At 53.3% G+C, this 21,658-nt stretch overlaps 1 protein-coding gene across 2 annotated transcripts in view; it reads right to left on the minus strand.

Moving 5' to 3' along the window:
* Positions 1–2,436: 2,436 nt before the first annotated feature.
* The window catches only part of WDR59 (WD repeat domain 59), a 51,628-nt gene continuing 32,406 nt past the window's right edge, over positions 2,437–21,658 (minus strand). Inside the window, exons 19-27 of one of the 2 annotated variants that reach the window (XM_075434187.1) lie at positions 18,993–19,049; positions 12,818–12,951; positions 11,324–11,405; positions 9,352–9,464; positions 8,124–8,271; positions 7,958–8,030; positions 6,318–6,444; positions 5,185–5,327; positions 2,437–4,115 (exon numbers count right to left, since the gene is read on the minus strand). In XM_075434187.1, the coding sequence (XP_075290302.1) occupies positions 3,880–4,115; positions 5,185–5,327; positions 6,318–6,444; positions 7,958–8,030; positions 8,124–8,271; positions 9,352–9,464; positions 11,324–11,405; positions 12,818–12,951; positions 18,993–19,049 (1,113 nt within the window). In that variant the 3' untranslated portion in view covers positions 2,437–3,879. The remainder of the gene's footprint in view (positions 4,116–5,184; positions 5,328–6,317; positions 6,445–7,957; positions 8,031–8,123; positions 8,272–9,351; positions 9,465–11,323; positions 11,406–12,817; positions 12,952–18,992; positions 19,050–21,658) is intronic. The other variant, XM_075434188.1, reaches the window with a different exon arrangement.

Here is a 21,658-nt window from a genome sequence, read left to right on the forward strand (position 1 = left end):
ATTCTGTGATTTTGCAAAAAGCTGCGGGTGGCCTGGGGGGCACCACGCGGGCGGCGGTGGGAGCCGTCCTCGGGAAAGCCAGCATGGATGCCCTGGTAGCGGCCCCGGGGATGCGCTCGGCGGGCAGCTGAAGCAACTGCTGCCAAAGCACTCGCCTGGAGTGGGCCCCATCGCCCCCCATGCTCAGCCCCGCCCCCAGCATGGCCAGCAGTGACGGGCAGGGCATGGTGCAAGAGCCGGCACGCGGTGCGGTGGGGGACGCACAAGGGGTCTCCGCGGCCAGCAGCAGCATCGGCGTGGTCCAGCCCGGTTGCTGCCAGAGCCCTGGCAAACCCGTGGCTCCGGCCCTGCCCCGAGGGAAGCGCTTCCACCCCGGTCCCACGCGGCGTGCGAAGGGCGAATGCCCGCCTCGTGCCAAGGGGCCTGTGTGGCTCAACGCCCCGAGATCCCGCACCGGAATGTTGCGGGTGTGCGTGGCGAGGCTTCAGTAGCGGGGGGGCTGCTGCGAGAAGCTGCCAGAAGCTTCCCCCAGGTCTGATCAAGCCAGTGCCAGCCGGCTCCGAGACGAACCCACCGCTAGCCAAGGCCGAGCCCATCAGCGACGGTGGCAGCGCCTCTGGGATAACAGATTGAAGAAGGGGAAGAGAAAAACCTGTGGTGAAATGGCAGTGAGGAGAGAGGAGCGAGGCGATGTGAGAGAAACCACTCTGCAGACCCCAAGCTCAGAGAAGGAGGGGGCGGAGGTGCTCGAGACGCCAGAGCAGAGAGCCTTCCCTTGCAGCTCGTGATGAAGACCATGGTGAGGCAGGCTGTCCCCCTGCAGTCTATGGAGGTCCACGGAGGAGCAGATCTCCACCTGCAGCCTGTGGAAGGGACCCCACACCGGAGCAGAGGGATGCCTGAAGGAAGCTGTGACCCCGTGGGGAGCCCCGTGCTGGAGCAACCTGTTCCTGAGGGACTGCACCCGTGGGAGGGACCCACGCTGGGGCAGGTCATGGAGAGCTGCAGCCCGTGGGAAGGACTCACGTGTGAGAAGTCTGTGCAGAACTCTCTCCCGTGAGAGGGACCCCATGCTGGAGCAGGGGCAGAGGGTGAGGAGTCCTCCCTTGAGGAGGAAGGAGCGGCCGAGCCAACGTGTGATGAACTGACTGCAGCCCCCATTCCCCGTCCCCCTGCACTGCTCAGGGAGAGGAGGGAGAGAATATGAGAGTGAAGTTGAGCCTGGGAAGAAGGGGGTGGGTGGGAGGAGGTGTTTTAAGATCTGGATTTACTTCTCACTGTCCTACTCTGATTTGGTTGGTGATGAATTAAACTCCCTTTTCTCCCCAAGTTCAGTCTGGTTTGTCCGTGACAGTAACTGGTGAGTGATCTCTCCCCGTCCTTGTCTCGACCCTTCCATCGTATTTGGAGCGGTTTTGGTGGGCACCTGGCACTTATGCAGGCCAAACCCAAACATGGGAGAACCCACCAAGGGGTCACCCCCTGCCCCGGCATGCAGGACCGACCATGGTCTGCAGCGTTGTCCCTCGGCTGGACGCCATTCCAGACCTGCTCCCCTACCCGAACCCCCCTCCACACCTTCTGGGGCCGGGAGAGCCACAACCCCGCCAGAGGCACGGCGACGCTTTTCGCTTCTCGCCGCGCAGGTGAGAATCAGCCGCTCCTGTTCCCTTGCGACAGTCACGTCCGCGTTGGGCAAGCCCGCTCCCGAAGCGGCCCCCACCAGCACCCGTGCTGCAGGGCGTCAGCCAAACGCCCACGGCGCCCGGGAGGGAATTCCACCTCTCTGCCGGGTTGCACAAACAGCCACGCAAGTGCTTTCCTGCCTTCCTCCGCGGCACCAGCCGCCCTCCGGCTCCCAGGCCTTCAGACACGACGGAGACGGACCGGAATGAGCTGTAATAACACACAAACGCGGCCATCTGTCCTTCCAATGACAAGTCTCCTTGGCCCTCCAAGCCACATGCGTGCTCAAGCATGGAAGTGGAAATACTCCCCAGCTGGATGGGTGCCACGCAGGGAGGCGGAGGGCGGCAGGCCTGTCCCCGCGGCTCCCGGCTGAGAGCACCCTCACCCGAGGCCAGCACGGCACCGGCAGGACCCCAGCGCGGCTGCCGGGGGTGCAGACGCTTGCCCGGGGTCTCCCCGAACGGCACGATGTGGGGTTTGGTTCGCCGGCAGCTCAGACACCGCCTGGCTTCGTTTTCCAAAGAGCCACACGGTGACCCGCGGGCAGTTCCCAGGCCGGCGTGGCATCGCCGCTGGCACATCGTCCCTGCACGAAGGCAGCCTGGGCTGGGGGTCCCCAGCTTTGGCTGGGTCTCGGGAGCGGGACCCCCGCTGTGGGGTGCAGGGAGAGGGCCGTGGGGTGCAACGCCAGGAGGGAGAGCTGCCGGGGGCTCCCCGCAGAGGGAGAACTAGGACAGCGACACCAAGTTCTAACCGAACAGCACTTAAAAAAATAATTTTAATGTTGAAGATAGACCATCTGTTTATTCTAGAGCAGGATCCCACAGGTCTGAGTCAGCACCCGGGCTGGGCACGGCGTGGGGCCCTGCTCAGCCGGCCAGCGCAGGAGGAAGGGGTCAGCGCCGGCGTGGGGCGCAGGGAGCTCCAGCGGGCTCAGCCCTGGCCACACATTCACCCCAGAGCAAAGCCTGCTCCGTAGAGGCCCCGGCTGCGTGCTCAGGGTGTGCACGGACCGGCACAGCACCCAGCTGGCGCAGCCCCGGACAGGCGGAGTGATCCATACATTCTCCAATCGAAGCTCCACAGGGGAATAAAAAGGCACAAACCTTTCGCCTCCGTGAATCCCACCACCCTCCCAAAGCCCTCTTCCCCTTGAAATCGCTGCCTCCCCGGCTCAGGAGCCTCGGCGCTCACGCACATCAGCAGCAAATCTCAAATTATTCATCCATTCCCCCCACAGAGCCCAGAGAAAACAGCCAAAAGGAGCCGCATGGAGCAAGCATCCTCCTTTTGTTTTCTCAGTAAGGAAGCAAAGGCTTCCCAAGACGCCCTCAGATGCCACCATCCACGGAAACACCGCGCGGATCCCAAACTCCAAAGGCCTCTCCCATTCACCAGGACGCATCACCGATGGGCAAGTTAAAGTGCATTCTACCACCCGGGCTGAGCAGGGGACGGACACACCTTCAGAGTCGTGGTACTCGAGCTGCTGGAGGAGAGCGACTAACCCTAGCGACCGCACGGCTGGGCGCTTCACACCCGCCGCACGCAGACCGGGGAGCGGGAAGCTGTTTTGGAAGTAATCCTGAAAAATGAAGTTTCATGCTCTTGGTTTACGGGGTGATCGAAATGATGCAAACAGCCACTCAGCATACGGACCCTGTTGCTTCCAGCAGTAACTCTGAGCACAGCCCCATGGACTATTTGCTCTTCGAGTGCAGTTTACAGCTCGCCTTTACTGCTGCTTGCAAACTATTTCTGCTTTAACTGTGCAAAGATGAGGGTTTTGCTCACTTTGAGCCCCTGGCAGGAGGCACCTGGAAAGACACCGCGTAGCTGGAGGGAGTTCTGCTGGGTGAGCGCTTCCCAAAGGAGCTTTTCAACACTTTCTCATCCTGACGGAGACCAGGCAATACTCACACACCCTTCGGCAGGAGAGAGCAATTTTTCTGGTCTGGCATCCATCGCCAGCAACGGACACAGGGAGTTTGGTCAAATCAGTCTGAAAGCAACCTGGGAAGCGTAGGAACATCGGAAGCACTTGTAACCATCACTGCGGCGCACCGCGAGGACATCCCGCTTCAGCTCCTGGTGGCCTCTCCTCCAGACACTGCGGAGCAGAGCCGATCCAACACGGCTTGGGAACAAAACATTAAATCCAGCTCACGGGCGCCCTGCTGTCGCCGGTGCTCAGAAGGTGCTCTCGAGCAGGCAGTGGCACCCGCAGCCCGTGGGGCACACCTCCTGGGTGCGAAACCACTCCATCATATGGCTGGTGTGGCCTCCGTGCCCGCATGTCAGGCAGAAATTGGAGGAGCCTCGCACCGCCACGTGACAGATAGCGCACTGGAAGGTGAAGCCCTTGCAGATGGCACACTGGGTGCCGCGCACCTCGCTGCGGCAGTGGCTGCAGTACACGCCGAACTCTGGCCAGGGGAAAGAAAGAGACAGCGAGAGAATTAGCGCTTGTAGGATCGCGGGTGAAGCAGCCCTGCGTACAGCCCCCCGTTCGGCAGATGAGTCCCCCAAACCCACTGCCCAAGAGATCTGCCTCGAGTCTGCAGGGTGGGAGAACGGTGACTCGGAGAGGTCTCAGCCTGGTCTCCGTACGGGAGCAAAGACACGGGCAGTCGGTGTGCCGGGGCACAGAGCGGCCCCTGGATTTCCCTGATGGCTAAACAGCTGTCGGCTGGGAATGTCTGTCAGATTTCTAGCTCGGGGATGAAGGCTTCCCGCTGCTCTCATCTGCCTCACATCGCTACGAAGTGTAACTAAGAGCAAACAGCCTTTTGTTTCTCCTCACGGAGAGAGCACAGAGTGCGCTCAAGGTGTGCGGTGTCAGTGTCGTGACTGTCAGCCACGGGGGAGCAACAGCAGGGGTCAAAGGCACAATTTTCTCTCCAGTTACTCCCCAGGAGGAGCCCCTGGTGACACGGTCAGACTGGAACAAGAGCTAAGCAATCAGTCGCTGCTTCTCTGACATCTCCCACCCGCTTCTCTCCTCCCAGAGGCCTAGAAGACATTTCAGCAGTTTGTCCTTAAGTGGCAGTTCTGGGCAGCTACGCTGCTGAAAATGTTTTGGGAGAAATGTTTTATCTGCCTATTTCTTGGCTAGCTCACCTACAGTGAGAGATCTTGCAATTTTACGCAGGCACCATGCGGACGCTGCAGCCCAGAATCAGGGCTTAGGACAGTGCATGCCTGGGCTCTTACTCAGAGGGAATAAGGACCAGCCATCAGGATAAATAGCTGAAGGTTGTTAGCGTAGCAGTGCGTGCGTTCCCAGCTTCGCTGGAGAGACAGCACAGCCTACGAAGCCCTCGAGCCAACGTCTGCAAGCCTCGCCTCCACCCAGCGCTGTGAAGCAGCTCGGACCATTTGCTGGCAGAGCGACGGACACTCCTCACCCTGCCTGCCGACCGCACGTTCCCGAGCCCCCGAAGCAGAGCTGTGACTCCGCCGGGGCGGCTGGAGCAGACCAAAGCAGGCACTCACCAATTCCTTTGTGGGGATCAGGAGGACAAGAGACAAACTTCAGAACCTCAGCCCGCTTCTCCCGCAGGCCCCAGCGATAAAGGATTTCTCCATAGCACTTCTTGAAGTCATCAAATTGCTGAGTGTTGGCAGGATCCAGCAGCCTAGAGGAACAAACAGGGTTATTGCCTGCCTGATCGACTCTCGGTGACTCTGCTTGCAACCCTCTTCCCAGTGGTGGCTAGGCAGCCCAGTAGGTCGAGGGAGGTTCTCCTTCCCCTCTACTCTACCCCAGTGAGGCCCCATCTGGAGTACTGCATCCAGTTCTGGGCTCCCCAGTTCAAGAAAGATGAGGAGCTACTGGAGAGAGTCCAGCACAGGGCTACGAGGATGAGGAGGGGACTGGAGCATCTCTCCTGCGAGGAGAGGCTGAGGAAGCTGGGCTTGTTCAGCCTGGAGAAGAGACTGCTGAGAGGGGACCTCATAAATGCCTCCAAATATCTGCAGGGTGGGTGTCAGGAGGATGGGGCCAGACTCTTTCCAGTGGTGCCCAGCAACAGGACAAGGGGCAATGGGCACAAACTGAAGCAGAGGAAGTTCTGTCTGAACACGAGGACAAATTTCTTCCCTCTGAGGGTGACGGAGCCCTGGCCCAGGCTGCCCAGGGAGGCTGTGGAGTCTCCTTCTCTGGAAATATTCCAGACCCGCCTGGACGTGGTGCTGTGCCGCCTGCTCTGGGTGACCCTGCTTGGGGAGGGGGTTGGGCTGGGTGACCCACAGAGGTCCCTGCCAACCGCGAACATTCTGGGATTCTGTGATTCTGTGAGAGCAGCAGATGATTTCCCACGTGTCGCTGAAACATCGCTGAATGCTAACTGGTCTGGTTTTCATTTGTTCTGCACTCAAGGGTGTGGCGAATGGCTGGACCACCCACCGGAGCCCCTACCACGGCCACTCATAGCTGGCTCGTACGCAACCCCGGCTGAACGGAGCTGATCTGCAGCACGAAGCTTCTCCAGGCGACTACCTGAATGAAGAGGTCTAGGAGCAGGCATGCTACCTCACAGCACCAAGAGAGATCTGGCTGTAGAACTGCAGCTGGCGTGGGCACAGTCACGCGGCTCGGAACACCCCCGAGTCACGCTATAAGCTACCTTTTGTTTTTCTCATGCTGGTCTTTCTCCCGCTCGCGATGATCAGGATACATTAGGTTTCCGTAGCGGAAGTCATCCGGAGAAGACTCACACCAGGGAGTGGAGGCTTGGTCCGCGTCTTTGTTTGCTGCAAGCATCGAAAGGTTGTGAGCGTACCTCCGCAAGCACAGCCTGAGCACAGCCAGGGCGGGGAGGGAGACCACACGTTCACACACCCCGGGTTTCTCGCTAAGGCATGGTCGTGTCGCCTCCTGCATCCCTACAAACGCTGCCCTGCCTCAGAAAACTACACATCACCCTCTGTTCGCCAAGCATTTCTACTGCGCTTCTGGCGACAGGACGGGGATTGGGATCATCAGGCAGAGAAACCGAACATGGAGGAATCCCTTTTGCCTCCCACCTTAGATAAAAAAGATTCAGGCAATCAATCCCATGGAGTTTGCTTGGGAGCATCATCCCTGGCAGGCCGGGCTCCTCTCTCCTAGACAGGGAGGACTCTCCTCACCAGGGCTGCAGTTATGTCAAGGGGCCTCTGCACGTAAGGCATTGCCCTGGGGGCAGGGAACAGACTGCTAATAACCGCTACAAGACAACATCAGCTCCATCAGCCCCGGTTCTCCACTCTTCCCCGCGTCACAGATGCCTTGATATCGCACTGGGAAGTTACAGCTTTGGTGCTAACAGGGCTGACGCTGGCCCAGGCTACGTGTATCCCTACGAATCAGCCAACAGCCTCAACTCTGACATTGGAGCCCTGAAGAGCAACTTCTCTGACACCTTCCCAGCCAAGCAGAAAACCTCCTCAGGCTCCTGGGTGTTCATGTCACCAAGCACCCAGCCTTCCCAGCTACCGCTGTTTTTCCAGTGACAGGAGAAAGCACAGCACTGCTCTTCCCCTGAACCCTGTGGAATTATCCGGCTGATGGCACTGCGAGGCTACTCTCTGTAACTGTTCAACGATCGCGGCGACTGGGAGAGGTGCCCACGGACTGGAGGAAAGCAGCTGCCACTCCTGTCTCCACAAAGGACAAGCAGGAGGACCCAGGGAACTGCAGGCCAGTCAGCCTGACCTCTATCCCTGGGAAGGTGATGGAGCAGCCAGCTCTGGGAACCGTGTCCAGGCACATGAAGGACAAAGAAACCCTCAGTAGTCGGCACAGCTAACAGCCTCAACCTGTGCAAAGCACGGGGCTGCAGAAAGCTCACGGCACCAGGCAGCACCCAGGCAGTCAGCCCGAGAGCTTGCCACAGCCAGGCTGGAAGCAGAGAACTGGGCTCTCTCTTTACCTGTCTCCAACCAGAAAAGGCAGCAGCAGGAGCTCTTGGCTCTGGGTTAACCTGTGATCCAGGGGCCTCACTCTATGTTTAGGGTGTTTGTAACAGTTTCTGCCGGTCGGACAACACGCTGCAGAAGGTGGAAGGGGCAGGACTGCGGGAGCATCGACACGGTTACTGCAAGCCCTGCTCACTTCCAGCCATGGAGTCACGTCACATTGGCCAAACCCCGGAAAGCTGCTCTGGCAGAGCACATCTGCAGCCACAGCCAGTACTAACTCCCTTCTTTCCCCACCACAGGAGCCACCTAAAACCAGGGCCAGAAGTGAGGCCAATTCCTCTCTTTACTATCCAGGTGCTGGTACCTATGCTCCAGCCTCCGGTGCCAAGCCCAGGATCTGACATGCTGGAACAGGAGCCAGAAGAAGTAAAGCTGGGCTGTTGAGGGGGAAAGGAGAGGAAATCGTGTCATCTACATGAGAGGTGTTCAAAAGACATCCAAGACAACCGGAAAAGAAACGGCGGTCATACGTATCGGCTGTGGGAAGGCAGGTTGGAGGCACGCTGAGGAAAGGGGCCACAGGAGTTTGGGCACCCCTGTAGCCTGGACTGGGCTTCAAAGACGCTGCACAGCATGGCCAGGGTCTGCACGTCGTGGAGCTGCGAGTAATGAGCCAGCCTGGGAAACGAAAAGGACAGGCAGTATGAGACTGGGCAGAATTCAGTGGCAAAACCATCAAGACTCCAGGGCAACTAACTTCAAGCCTGTTGCACAAATCGATCTGGGTCACATTACTGCCCACGGGAAGCACGTGCGCTCTGCAGGCCTGGATTGCCTGTTCTGTCACATCCTTGAGGAGCCAAGTCCTCCTCCTGCAAACACTCGAGGCCTAACAGGCGAAAGACAGACGGGAGCTCTGGGAATCCAGCAGGACTCGTGGCCTGATTATCCCAAGGTTCTGCAGCTTCAGGAACAAGGTCCACAGAACTGATTTTAACTGGATGTAAAGCTGGAGCCATCAGACTCACCCCTAGCCGCAATGCCTTTTTGATAAAACCCTCTACATGCAAGCGTCTCGCCATCTAGATCCCACAGCAAAACCCAACTCAGGTTGTCTGGATGGCTATGAAGTTCTTGGATTGCTCTGAAGACTTGGAGCAACGAAGAACTCTCTGTGCTCCCCTCCCACTGCTGCCACACAGCAGGAAAGAACTAGGTCGAGGAAAGTACGCCACACAAATCCTGTGCCTCCACATAGCTATACCAACAGATAATATCAATCACTAATTACGTCCCCTCCTGAACAGACTGACTGGCAGGAGGACATTTGCAGCTAACACTTGGCTTTGAGACCAGTGGAACGACTTCCCAGTCGTGCTATGTGGCAAAAGTGAATTTGCAGGTGAACAAATCCACCGCAGCAACACACCCATTTAGGAGGTGGGGAGCAGAAAACCCAAGTCTCCAAGTCAGGCATTGCAGGCATGCTGGAAAGCAGCGCTCCTACAGCGCCCGGCCTATTGCTCAACGTCAGGCAAGGCAGAGCTCGGTGCCAGATGGGAGGCCAAATGCTGCCTCCTGCATGTCATAAGCACACTTGCAGCTTCCCTTCTTGCTGCATCTCAGGCTTGAGAGAGGAAAAAATACCAGCTGTGGCACCACTCCCAGTCCGAAATGATGCCTTACAACGTACATAGCTATGGAGGGTTCTGCTTCAGCAACCATTCCCCAAGCCCTCCCCGGCATTCAGACACCTACAAGGACTCCAGTAATTGACGTCCAAATGGATGTTGTGCCCAAGGTATCTCCAAATCTGGGTCAGACTTTGGTCCAAGACAGAGATCAGTGGCAACCATGGCCAGTGACCAAACCTGGCAGACAGGAAGGAAAAGCATCAAAGCTACAATTAGAAATAACCACATTCCTGGGGCATAGCTGTGCACAAATTCACTCGCAGACAGATAATAATGGTGCTTGCTTCCTCCCCCCTCCCCCAGCAGCAGGGAGCAGCTTCTGTCTCTGTGTCCAAATAGTACATACAGTAACACAAAACTGAACAATTTCCTCTCCCACTTGCTTTGAGTTCGGGTTGAGCTTTGAAGAAGAAGAGTCTATAAGCTACCCTGACGGGTCTGTTAGACTAACAGACCTACGAGTGCATTTTCTATTCACAAACCTCCAAAGGGCTTAAATTTGGTACGGTTCTTGGGTTCAGAGGTGGCACAGAGTTTACTGGTGAATCGTTATTCACATGAAAAGTATCTTTAGATTAGCTGCGAGTGTTACCGAACACCTCTGTACTCCTAGCACAGCCCGGTGCAGACAGGAGCACAGTTTGCCATTTCTACTCCAACAGTTTAACTATTTCACATGAAATTTCTCCTTCATTTATCACCCTCTACTCTGAAAACGGCTTCATCTTTTCAGTCTCTATATCACTGATCTAGGACTGTTTCTTTTTCAAATGAGGCAATTGGAATATTCCAAGGAAAAGCAAGGCTCCTAGTTTGGCATGGAAAAAAAGAGCAGGAAAGGAAAAGGAGCATGGTGCTGGAAAGAGAGCAGAAACCAGAGCTGACAGCCCAGAAAAGTAAAGAAAAAACACATGCTCCAAGTACAAAGGACAGCCAGGAACAGTAGTCCCACAGCTGCTCTCTATGAAACCAGAAACAGGAGAGAAACTGAAGCAAGGACAGGGCTGAGTACAAGAGAGCACAGAAAGGAAAAGGGAAGGATGCCGCTTCCTACGCTGCTACAGAGCACGTCTTACACGCAACCTGCAACTCAAGCCTCCACGTCTGCTAGGAACAAGGGAAGCTGCAATACAGACTAGAGTTACATGGGACAGGGAAAAAAACCTGAGGTATCTCAGAGAAATCTCGCTGAAGTTATTCCACCCAAGCTCTGCTCCAACGCGGGCAAACCAGACAGCAAGATGAAGCACAAAGGGGCACCAGACCTACCGTCTCTCTCCTGGTCTAGCAGAACCCACCGAGAAAGAAGACAACAGCTTGAGTTTGCTTCTGCTTAGGTCAGGTAAGCCTACGCGTGCTCCCTGCCCAGGTTTAGGAAGAGCCAAACGCTCAGGAGAGGTGCACAGTCTCCTCTGGCAGTGCCAGCCCGCTTCTGTCCCTTTCAGGCTCTCCTGAGTCCTGCCAAATATTCTGCCCGTTGCAATGGACTAATCGCACGGAAAAGGATGGGCCCAAACAGCCATTTTTCTCTTTTTGCTAGCTGAAGGCAAGTGGCCCGCCCCGTGCTGGGGCTGGGTCCCGGGGCTCAGGCTCTCTTAGGGAGAAGCTAGCTGCAGGTAGCACCCAGTGCCAGCGCAAATGAATACCAAACAATAGAAACGATTACTCATGCGAGACAAAATCACCAATCAAAATGCCGACGGCAGTTAGGCAACTGTGCGCGCACTTACTCCATCTGCTTACTCAAAAGTAGGCTGCATTCCTCGCTTGGCCTGCAGCAATTCCCCGAAAAATGCGCTTCACTCAGTTTGGCAAAGGGCGTAACGCAATCTGCTTGCAGCCCTGGGAAGGAATCTCCCGATGCCAAGAGTCAACGAGGCAGAGACCACCCCCGTGGCTGTTCCACAGGTTCACCAACCAGAGACTCCCTGGAACAACTGCCGAGCCTAGCTGGCTGCGGGGGTATCAAGGCGACAGCACAAGCCGTTTGAGGGTAGCGCAGCACGCTGAGCAAGAGGTCTGATTCAACATAATACCTGCACGAGATCTCGCCGTCCCACAGCCAAGGCCGAGGCAGCATTCTTCTGGCAAGTCTCCTGGATGTTATTCACATTCAGTCTAAAAAGAAAGGAGACAGCGCAGCACTGGTTGGCACGTTGCCTACGCAGGTGAGGAGGGATGGGTGGAAAGTGGCAGTGGCAGCATTGAGTAGCCCAACTCAGACCAACATGAACCTGCGAGCACGGCCAGGATTCCACCCCTCCCTCCCCTGTTATTCAGGGATCACTGCCATCCTTCTGGCAACTCCCATTATTCATCCTCCCTAACACAGTGCACATCAAGCCCAGCTTCAAACTAGCTAGGATTGATCCTGAGATGCGCTGCTTCCAAGGAGACACCGAACCAAATTTGTGCCAGGATACCACCAAGCCAAGATTCATCCTTGTCCCTAGAAGCCAGCGCCATCAGTGACACGGTCCTGTCAGTCTGCTCTGGCCGACGTGGAGGGGGACGGCGGGAGGCTGCGGTGAAGCAGGTTGGTCTTCAGCCTGCTCCCCGGTAGGACAACGCACCCACTGGCGAGTCTCCAAGAGGTTGGCAAGGTGGGCTGAGGAAACCTACGTGGGCTTTCCTGCTTATCGTCAGAAATCTTCCTGAGACACTCTCGACACTTCTGCTGCTTAAGATCTCAGAGCAAATGGAAAAGGGTCAGGCTGCTGACACGTGAGATAGCCAGAGAAGAAAGGTCCCACACACCTTATTAAAGAACATTCGTTTTAATAATACAAAAAAGAGAGAAGGAAGAATTCTTCTCTCTTTTTTCCTCCCCCTCCTTTCAGAAGGGAAGTCTGCTTCTTCCCTGACTGTCCACAGACTGGAAATTCTGTGAAGGACCAGATAGTGTCACCAAAGCTAAGGAAGAAAAAATTCAGGAACAGAGAACTATCTGAAGTACCCAGTTTGGAAAAAGTAGCCCCTTGTTTAAAAAAATAACTCAAAAAACAATGCACAAAACAAACAGAACTTCTCCATCCTTTCCATTAAAGCAGAAGGACCTGCTGTACACTGCCATGTACAACCAAGTCTCCAAGTGAATGGGGCACTCCAAACACTTCTGAAATTACACAGCTTTACGAGCTAATAGTTTTGTAGTATAAGAATATGCATTTACTGGGATTTTAAAGCCTGTGCATTTAAGTGTGGATTTTAACATGAGATTTGAAAAAGAATTTGTGGGAATAATTTCTCTCTTTAGCTGACAAAAACCTGAACCTGCAGCAATGATGCCGGGGCACCGGTTCAAACTCTGTGTGCGATCCCCCATCGCAAATTTCTTCCATCAAGCTTTTCAGATTTACAGGAGAAAAGTCCCCTCTCACAGGCAGAGAGGGATACCATAAAACAGGCAAGAACAGAGGAAGAAGGTAAGGAAACATCCAAAGCTCATCGCTGACTGATCTCAGGACTAAAGCACAGCAATGCCAAAGCCGGCTGCTTTCATTTGGGAAAGGATGCCAGCCCGTACTCACATGTAGAGCTCTCCCAGCAGCTTGTGGACAGGCAGCAAGCAGGAAATGTCCTGGATAATAACTTTCCCGGCGGCTTTGATGGGTCGGTTGTTGGCATCTGTCCCTTCTCGTTTGCTTTTCCACCTCCTTGATTTCTGCAGAACGAATGGCAATGTGTTACTGGGGAGGAGGGCAGCAGGCTTCCTGGGCCAGGGAACAAAGCACTAGGGTCAGGAATAACGCAAGCAGCACCCAACCCTGCCTTTCAGAAGGCTACCCTGGAAAACATCCATGACATGCCCAGGAGAACAAGCATCTCCATCTGCAGGAAGTGAAAAGCAGCTCAAGGCAGCGAGTTCAAGGTCAAACTCACTCAAGAAGTACTTTGTGAGTTCCCCTGCGAAAGCCAATAAGAGAACAAATCAGCATCAGGATGCCAGTCAAACCTGGGCAGGTCTGGCAGCAGGGACAGTTCAATTATCGTTCTCATTAGAGGTCTGGTCCGGGAACCCTCTGCACACAGACCACCACTGACTTCAGCCAGCATCAGCACAGAGACGTGTGGGAGGCAGCTTCGGCTGGCCCTTAGCGCCAGGGCAAGCTGACAGCTCCCGACTGTCTCTTTGGGTCTCTTCTTTCAGCGTTTGAGTGCACCCCTGCTCAGCGCCAGGACAAGGCTCCCACCTCCCGCTTTATCACAGTGGCAAACAAACAGCTGGCAGATGATAAAGCAGGGCCCAAGTTTTCCTAGCAAGGATCCTTGGCTACCATGCTCACAGCTACTTACAGCTGGCTCAGGACATACGGGGTGGGGGGGGGGGAAGAAGAAAGGAGAGGAATCCACACAAGGGAACAAAAACAAGAAGCCAAGATTCCCAGATACTCCCAGTAACAGACTCAAAGGCCACCTTAACACCAAGCTGCATAAAGCTGCCTTGGCCGTATCAAACACCGCAGAGTATTTGGCTGGTATCCTGGCCTCTTCCAGCTCCTCGCTCTAGGAGGGCGAGGAGGAGGGACGAGAGGACATTCGGCAGCATGACAGGCAGAAGGCACTGGAGCTCTACCGAGGGAAGCACTGGCTGCTACGCGTGGCTCCTAAGTGCAGCCAGGGATGCTTTGCGATGCTGCTCCCCCGTGGTGTGTCCCCTCCCTGACACGCCGAGTCCATGCTCCTACGCAGAAGCATCTCCTGGTTGTACCGAGTCATGGAGCGTCTCCTGAGGCCCTTGCGGTGGGGCTACCTACACCCCTAGCCGAAGCAGAGCAGCCCCTTTGAAGGGGCCAGGAAAGCAGCCCGGTGCCAACGGCTCTGCAGGGCAGGCAGAGCTCCCACAGGCAACACAGCGGTGGGGCTCCTGAAGAGCAGGCTGGGCTACGGCAAGGGCAGGACTCGGACCTGCAAGAAGGGTCATCTCTGCTGTGGACGTCAGGCCAGCTCTAGGATGGGGCTGGGTGCCCAGCTGCCTGCGACCATGCCCATGCAATCCTACGAGAACATGGGCAGGCTCATTGCTGACACAAAATGCCCCTAAAAAAACCCTAATAACCTTAAGACGTTAACTCCCTCTTCACTGCCTGCCTGGCCCAAGGCCAATGTGCTGAGGAGGTCTTGCCACACCGAGCACACTGCTGGCACACGCCACAGGAAGCAAAAAGGATGTGCTGCTGAAGTCACTTTGGACACCGGGTGACCAAGGCTCAGAGGCTCAAGCACAGGCTTGGCAGTCAGTGAAGGAGCTGTTTCAGACCTGAAGGAGGTGAAGGTGGATTTTTTCCAAGGATGCCCATATGACAGAGCATCACCACAGCTCCCCTGATCTTCCACCGCTCCCCAGAGTAAAGAGCAACAGAGCATGCGAGCTGCCCAACATTCAAAGCTGCCAAACTCTGGTGGAAACAGGGCTGCCAGCACTCAGTGCTTTGGAAAAGCTGACTGACCAGGGCAAGATTCTGTTCTCTGCCATGTCCCCTCAAGTCCTAATCCACCCCAGCAGAATTCACCTGTAGTATTTATCCGCTACGTCACTCTGAAGCTGAGAAGTGCTATGCAGTGGAAGGTGGCTAGAACGTGGCCGGGTTGGAGACCAAACTCTCTTCAGTCCATCAGTTTCTAATCCAGGCACTGTCTGTATCAGCTCGGGCTCTCGTACCGTTGGGCAGGCTACACCTCTTTTAACAACACCTAAAAACATAGCTACCCTTCCCGTGCCGAAGACTACGGGCTGTATTATAAGGTTCCCAAACAACGGTGGCACCTGTACCTCAGTCCTTATCTGGGCAGCCAAATGCTGGCTCCTAGGTTCAGCAAGGAGCTGCTGATGCTGCCAGAAACAGTATTTGAGCAAAGCTTGGGAGCCCCAGCGCAATGACACGCCATCAGAGCAACAGCTCAGGCACTCTGCTGGAAGGGCTACCAGGTTTCTTGCAACGCTGCCCCATCAGAAGCTGTTCTTTGTGCTGTATCTGAACAGGCATTTGAACCCAGGCTTGCAGATGCAGAACCACATTCTGCAGGTCTATCACCGAGGGCTTCTAGAGATCAGCAGATAATTTGGAGAGCAACTTGCCACCTCCTGACCATCCATAAGCCAGCTGCCCCAGGACTCGTGGCCGATGGAGAGTTCCCTCTGACCGAGACAGGTTCGCTGCCCCGACCTCAGGAACAGATTCAACCTGCTCCCGGCCTCTGCAAGAGCGGACTGAAGCAGCCTCCCAACAGGCATCTCAAAGACTAGAAACATGGACAACATGTAGCACTTTCCACAGGTCATTCAGTCACTTTTTTTTTTTTTGAGGAGAATGACAACAAATGAGGATGACAATGGACAAGAGATCCCACGAATGGTTTCCACCGCTTGCTGTTAGCATATCACCAGACAAATGAAGACACTAAATGTATCGGAACCCCTGAAAACTTGGACTCAAAACAAAATTGTCCTGTTTTCTTCCCCTTAGCACTGCCTACTCACTGGCAAAAAGGGAAGCCCTAATACTTTCCTGGTGCAGCTCCTGGAGCAGTCAGTCGACAGCCATATGCCCTGCCAGTACTACGCTTCCATGACCACTACTTCCTGCCCCTCGAGCTGTGACAGAAGTAAATCAAAAAGCCACACGTACAGTCACCATTAAAAATGTCCTTTTTTTTGCAGTTCAGGTTTGTCTCAGCTACAGCATCAAAGCATTAGAAATAAAACTATGATCAGAGTATGGGAACCATCATGGATGAGGTAAAGCTCATCACCATTGACAGCAGTAGCTCTGCTTCAAACCAAATAATTGCTGGCATTAATTACAGGAGTAACTCGCCACCAGGCAGTATTTGAGCACTTTTAACAGGGCTTGCTGGAGGCAAGGAGAGCTCTAGCTTGGGTCTGCCTGGCCAAGGTCCACCACAAGGTTCCTCTCTCCTTCCTATTTCACCTCTTCACCCAGGAGAAGCTCCCACTATAGCGACTGAGGCTCACAGGCATTGGGGTAGAACAGAAAATATGTCTCTTCCTGTGGGCTGGAGCACAGGTCACCAGGGGGAGCGGGGAACATCAGGGCTGGAGCTGAAGCACAAATCAACGTGCATGCACCAAGCTAACTACTGACAGCTGAAGGTGAAAGACACAGGTCTTCTGCGCTGCCCCCGACACTGCTAGCTCTTTCTGCAGCCTAGAATCCACGCCAAGGAGAACTGCATCTACCCAGCTGCTCCTGAGAGTTTAAGGAGAGGAAGGAAAGAAAGAAAAATAGCCACAGTGACAGCAAATTAAGGCTCATCCGATCCTCAGAGCACCAGAAGGAAAGAAACCAGAGCATTTATGACAGTCATGGGGTTGGAGGTGACAGCGGGGAACAGCACCCAATAATGACTAAAAAAGCCAGCCTGCACCTGCACTACCACACCCAAGGCTGTAATTTGCTGCAATCTGAGGTGATAACGATGGCAGTAAATGGGTTACATGTAGAAACAGACAGCCCAAGAATAAGCCACCAACTGCTTCGTAGCAACCACCATCATCGCTGCATACTCAGCAGAAGTCGTTAGGACGTGCTGCCCGCCTGCTGGGAAAGGACGCTGAACAGTTGGGGAGGGTGTGTCTTTGGATGGAAGTCGTATAGGGAAATGTAAAGTGCCTGTTTCACACAACCATATACAAAATTTCAGGGTTTGTGGTAGAAACTGGTATTAGCAGGGCAAAGGGAAGGGTCGAGGACAGAAGGGAACAGACTTGATGCCAAAGATGAAGCTGCAATAAGGAGTGTACGAAATAAAGAGAGTTAAACCTGCTCAAAGTCAGGTTCAAGCTGCTTTTAACATTGGGTGTTTGTTTTTTTTTTTTTTTAAACAACATGTAGAAATTGCTGCCTCCCTGCAGAAAGCTGTGCTCCTTTATTCTGAACCGCTGCCTACAGATTAACTCCCCCATGCAGGTCATGCAGCACTGCCTGGATTTTCTCTTCAAAATAATCAACATTTACTATTTCCAGCGTCTCCCACAGCACCAGGCACCTTCCACAAAAAGGCTAACAAATTGGAGGCACTTCTGAATTGAGTGCCCCCCAGCAGGAATATTTCTTTACGGCTTCCATCAATTCATAGCTGGCACCTGCCCTGAACAACAGGCATTACTGAAGTGGAGGCGAGTCATTACCTAGAAAGAAGGAGGAATTATTCCTTTAGACTTGCTAAGCCCTTGCTTCCCTGAGCGCCTTGAGCAATGCTGAGCTATTCTTCCAGAAGGCAGGGACCTGGTCTGCACAAATAATCCACGCTTCTCTTCGTGCCCGCCTGCGTCTTCGCCTTGGGCACTACTGCCCGCTTTCGAAAGCGTGATTTGCCTCTTCCAAAGGTTATCCAGAAATACAATCAATCCTTCAAGGCTTGGACTCATCCACGTATCATTTTTAAGTATAGGTTACACAAAATTATAACTTTATCACGTTACTACTCGCTCTGCTTCCAAGCCAGTGGTAAGGGAATTAAACTGCGGCACTTTGTGCACCACAATTCACCACAGCACAGGCTGGCAAGTTCCTTGCTTGGTTTTCTTTGTTCCAGTCTGCTCCTGATGCAAGACAGAACTTCATTTCTTGCCTCCACCTCTCACATTTCCTTATTATCTCTTTGCAAAAAGCCTTGATGGAGTCAAGTAAATTACTTCTGGTTTCTTTCACCTATTATTTGCTAGTGTAGTCTTAGAGCTGCTGTAATTAGGAAGGCTTGATCCTATTATACCAGGTTAAATTAGGTGTTACAGGATTCTATTTTACTCCCTGCTGTCTTATCAAGAGATAGCATGACAGACAGCAGCTCTGAATAAACACTTGTTCACGCAGACATTAAGAAAAATGGACCTAGAGATCATCTTTAAATCGAGTTTTCTAAGCTTTGCCTGTGCTTGGCAGATGAGTGATGAGATAGTAATTGCCCAAATGTACAGCACAGCTTGAGCAACGCCGATATCATCAAGACGTTCACATGAATGATGTTCAAGCTTGAGTGACACATGGACCTGACAGAAATCCGCTGTCCAAGCAGTCTCGGCAGGGCAGGTGCCCGGAGGAGGGATACCTGCTGGGTGGCTGGAAGTGCAACTGCTCAAACTCAATGCACGGTGGCACGATTCCAAGGGCTGGGAGAAAAATCACAAATTAAGGAGAAATTCTACCTGTTGCTCCAGAAAATAAGACTTTATGGTGCATTGCACTGAGAACGGACAGTTCATTTTAATGAGCTGACAGATCGCTGTCAGCAACTCAACCAGTTTGTTTCTTCCACAGCTCTTCAGTGATCCTCCCTCTCCAGCAAGGCTGCCTTTTTTTCAGAAATGAGGTGCTTTAATGTCAGTCTCATCAGTTGGCTGACGAAGCATAATAGCCATTTGGCTCCTCTGCAGTGCACTCTCTGCTTCTTAGGGGCTGATCCTTCCTTAAACTTCACATCACCCCTTGGCATCCTTTCCTGACTTCTAGGCCAGGTAAAACAGGCACGCTGTAGGTCAGTATTTGTACCCTGCAAACCAGTGTTTGCTCCTGTCCCCTTACACGTGCATCCACTCTGACTGAAGCCCTAGGCCCTGTGTGGAGTGCAAGTCCCCCACCTCTGTGCAGGTTACTCAAAGGCAGGCAGGTGGCATTTTATTCTTGGGCCCTTGGGCAGAAGACAGGGTTATATCAAGGACAGTATTAGCACAGCGCACAGTACCGGGAAGTCGTTTATTGCTTGTATGGACCAACGTCGCCGGGCAGAGCGAGGAGACATCTGTATGTGAAAACGTTATACCCAGGAAAAGGGAAGAAAGACACCAAGAAAATTAAAGACAAAGGTAAATAAACAGAAACGAAAAGTGCCCTCAACTAGCAGAGTAAAAGATACCGTTCCCAATGGCTCTGTTACACAACGAACTGTTGCAAACCACAACCCCCGCTTTCATCCACACACAGTTGTACCACACAACATTACCTACGGCCCCTGCAAAGCGAGGGCTGCTGCGTCTGCACCCCACACCAGCCTCTGTGGAAGACTTCAGCAAGCACAAATCGGAGTGAAGTCTTCTGCACGGAGCTGTACTACTGCAAGAAGCGCCGAACTGCAGCGACGGGACCTTGTTCATACCATGAATGGACAGCAGAGCAGAGGACAACACTCTGGTGCCCCATATGCCAGGCTCCTACTCTAACCAGTTTTACTCCTCTTGGCTGAAGAGGAAGGCAGCTACTGCAAACTGCATCAGTTTTAACACAGTTGTCCAGCGCCTTGGCACAGAAATCTGCAGGAAGCTAAATAAACACTTGTGCTTACTCAGACATCCCTTTAACATCCAGCATCCGCCAGGACTTCATTCACTGGAACCTGCTGTAATTGTTCACTTTCATTTTAAACAATAAAAGCTGCACGTCAGGATATTAGAAGGGATGTAGAGACCCTGCTGCTTGGCAAGGCCATGTAGAAATTGCCGTTACGGGTTGAAGAACTCATTCAGGTTGAGCAAGCAATCAAATTCACTGATTGATTATGCAGAATAGCTCCAAAGTAGGCTCTCATTACAAACTTGCAGACATTTCATTAAGTACTCAGTGCAGTATTACAGCAACAATAAATGGAATCTCTCAAAGAGCATTACTGTGCACTGACTTTAAAAAAAATCCTGTTACAGTTCTGTAAGAGTCAACACAACAAAAAGGGGAAGAAGAGGGTTATTTGTGTCACGTGCAACATGTTTTACATTCATTTCCAGCTGGTGACAGACAGCCAGCACCATCAGCCATGCCTTCAGCCTCTACCTTCCCTTGCAACTCACTGCTGGGAGAACCCTGCAGGCAGGGAGCCGAGGGGTGAGGTCCCACCGAAGGAGCAAGGAGAAGGCTGCAGCCTTGTGCTACATGTTCCTCCATCAGGCCTCACCAGAGGAGGAGAAAAGGGTTAGTAGGAAATTCAGTACAGCGGGTAAGAAGCAAAACTAAACTCAGTCCCCCTGCAAAGTCCTGCTCTCCTGTAGGCAGTCACCGCTGCCAGCCTACGCTCCCACGTGCTGCGAGCTTGAGAGGTCTGCACCCAGGTGGGCACCAGGCAAAGCCTGAGCGATGTCCTGAGAAGCAGCAGTTTCCAAGCCCGATGGGAAGCACGAGGACACCGCAGCCACCACCCGTGCGCAGGGCTGTGTCTCAGGCAAAGCTGGGCTGTCCCCAGGTCCCCACTGGCACGACCCTCTAACTAGGGGGAGAAAAACACAGCCATGGCAGCTGCTTTAAGAGGCTTCCAGGTCTGAAACAGTGATGGCACTGCCACAGTGCAGACACAGCTTCTCTTTTCTGCTGACTACTATTCTTTAGTGGGGTTTTTAGAGGAGTGAAAAAGAGGGAAAAAGAAGGGGGAACTGTGCACGTGTGGAAAAAAGTGAGAAAGATTTTTATATATGTGTGTCTGTGTGTGTATATATATATACACACACACACACACACACACACACACACATTTAAACGAGCACAGAAAGGCTTAGTGCCAGATTTAGTTTCATTTTGGTTTACTCGGAGATCTCTGTTGGGTCGGCAGCTCCACTGCCTTCATGGGAACATGACATCTTTCCTGTCTAGCAATGCACAAATCCCATTTGTTTGCTAACGGCAGCAATGCCAATTGTTGCTACACGGGATTTAAATACCTGGTTATCGCTGACAAATTCAGTTTTGGGGCTAAAGTTATGTAACATGAGAGTTAAACGCACAACATCTCAACTTCTGTTTAATGCAACTATAAAATCCAAGCTTCAGTGCAAGGAGTTAACTAGACTCAAGAGTCTGGGCTTTTTAAAATCCTCACAATGAAATGACACAAAAATATGTAGCATCAATCTACGAGAGGCCATGACATCAGCTCCCGAAGAATCAGAGAACCTTTGCTGAAGGGAGATACAGATTTTTGGGTTTTTAAAAAATTATTTCATCTGCAAGAGCATTCAATCTAGCTCCCTGCTGGGGCCCTTACACTTCTCCCAACCCGGCATGCAAGGAGATAGTTTGATGGGGGGAAGGGGAACAGAGCAATTTTTCCTGGCTTTTGGCAGACGTGGCTACATACATGCTTTGTTCTCTTGACTTTTTCCCCCCTCCCTGACAAAATACCTTGTCGCCATCAATACAAGGGCTGGGGAGACAGGTCACATGAAATTGCACCAAGCTGCTTCCATGTGTTATTTTTAGCCATGTCTGTCATCTTAAGAGAGCTGTGTACCAGCGACAAGCATGCTGCAGAGGACAGAGGCAGCCCTTTAAATAAACTCTCCTGCGAAGACTGGAACAGGCTGTAATTCTTGTACCAGGCAGCACCATTTTCACTTGTCATCAAAAAGAACTTTGTGTGGTGGAAAAAAA

Source organism: Opisthocomus hoazin, chromosome 12 (assembly GCF_030867145.1).
Source record: "Opisthocomus hoazin isolate bOpiHoa1 chromosome 12, bOpiHoa1.hap1, whole genome shotgun sequence".
Lineage (NCBI taxonomy): Eukaryota > Metazoa > Chordata > Aves > Opisthocomiformes > Opisthocomidae > Opisthocomus > Opisthocomus hoazin.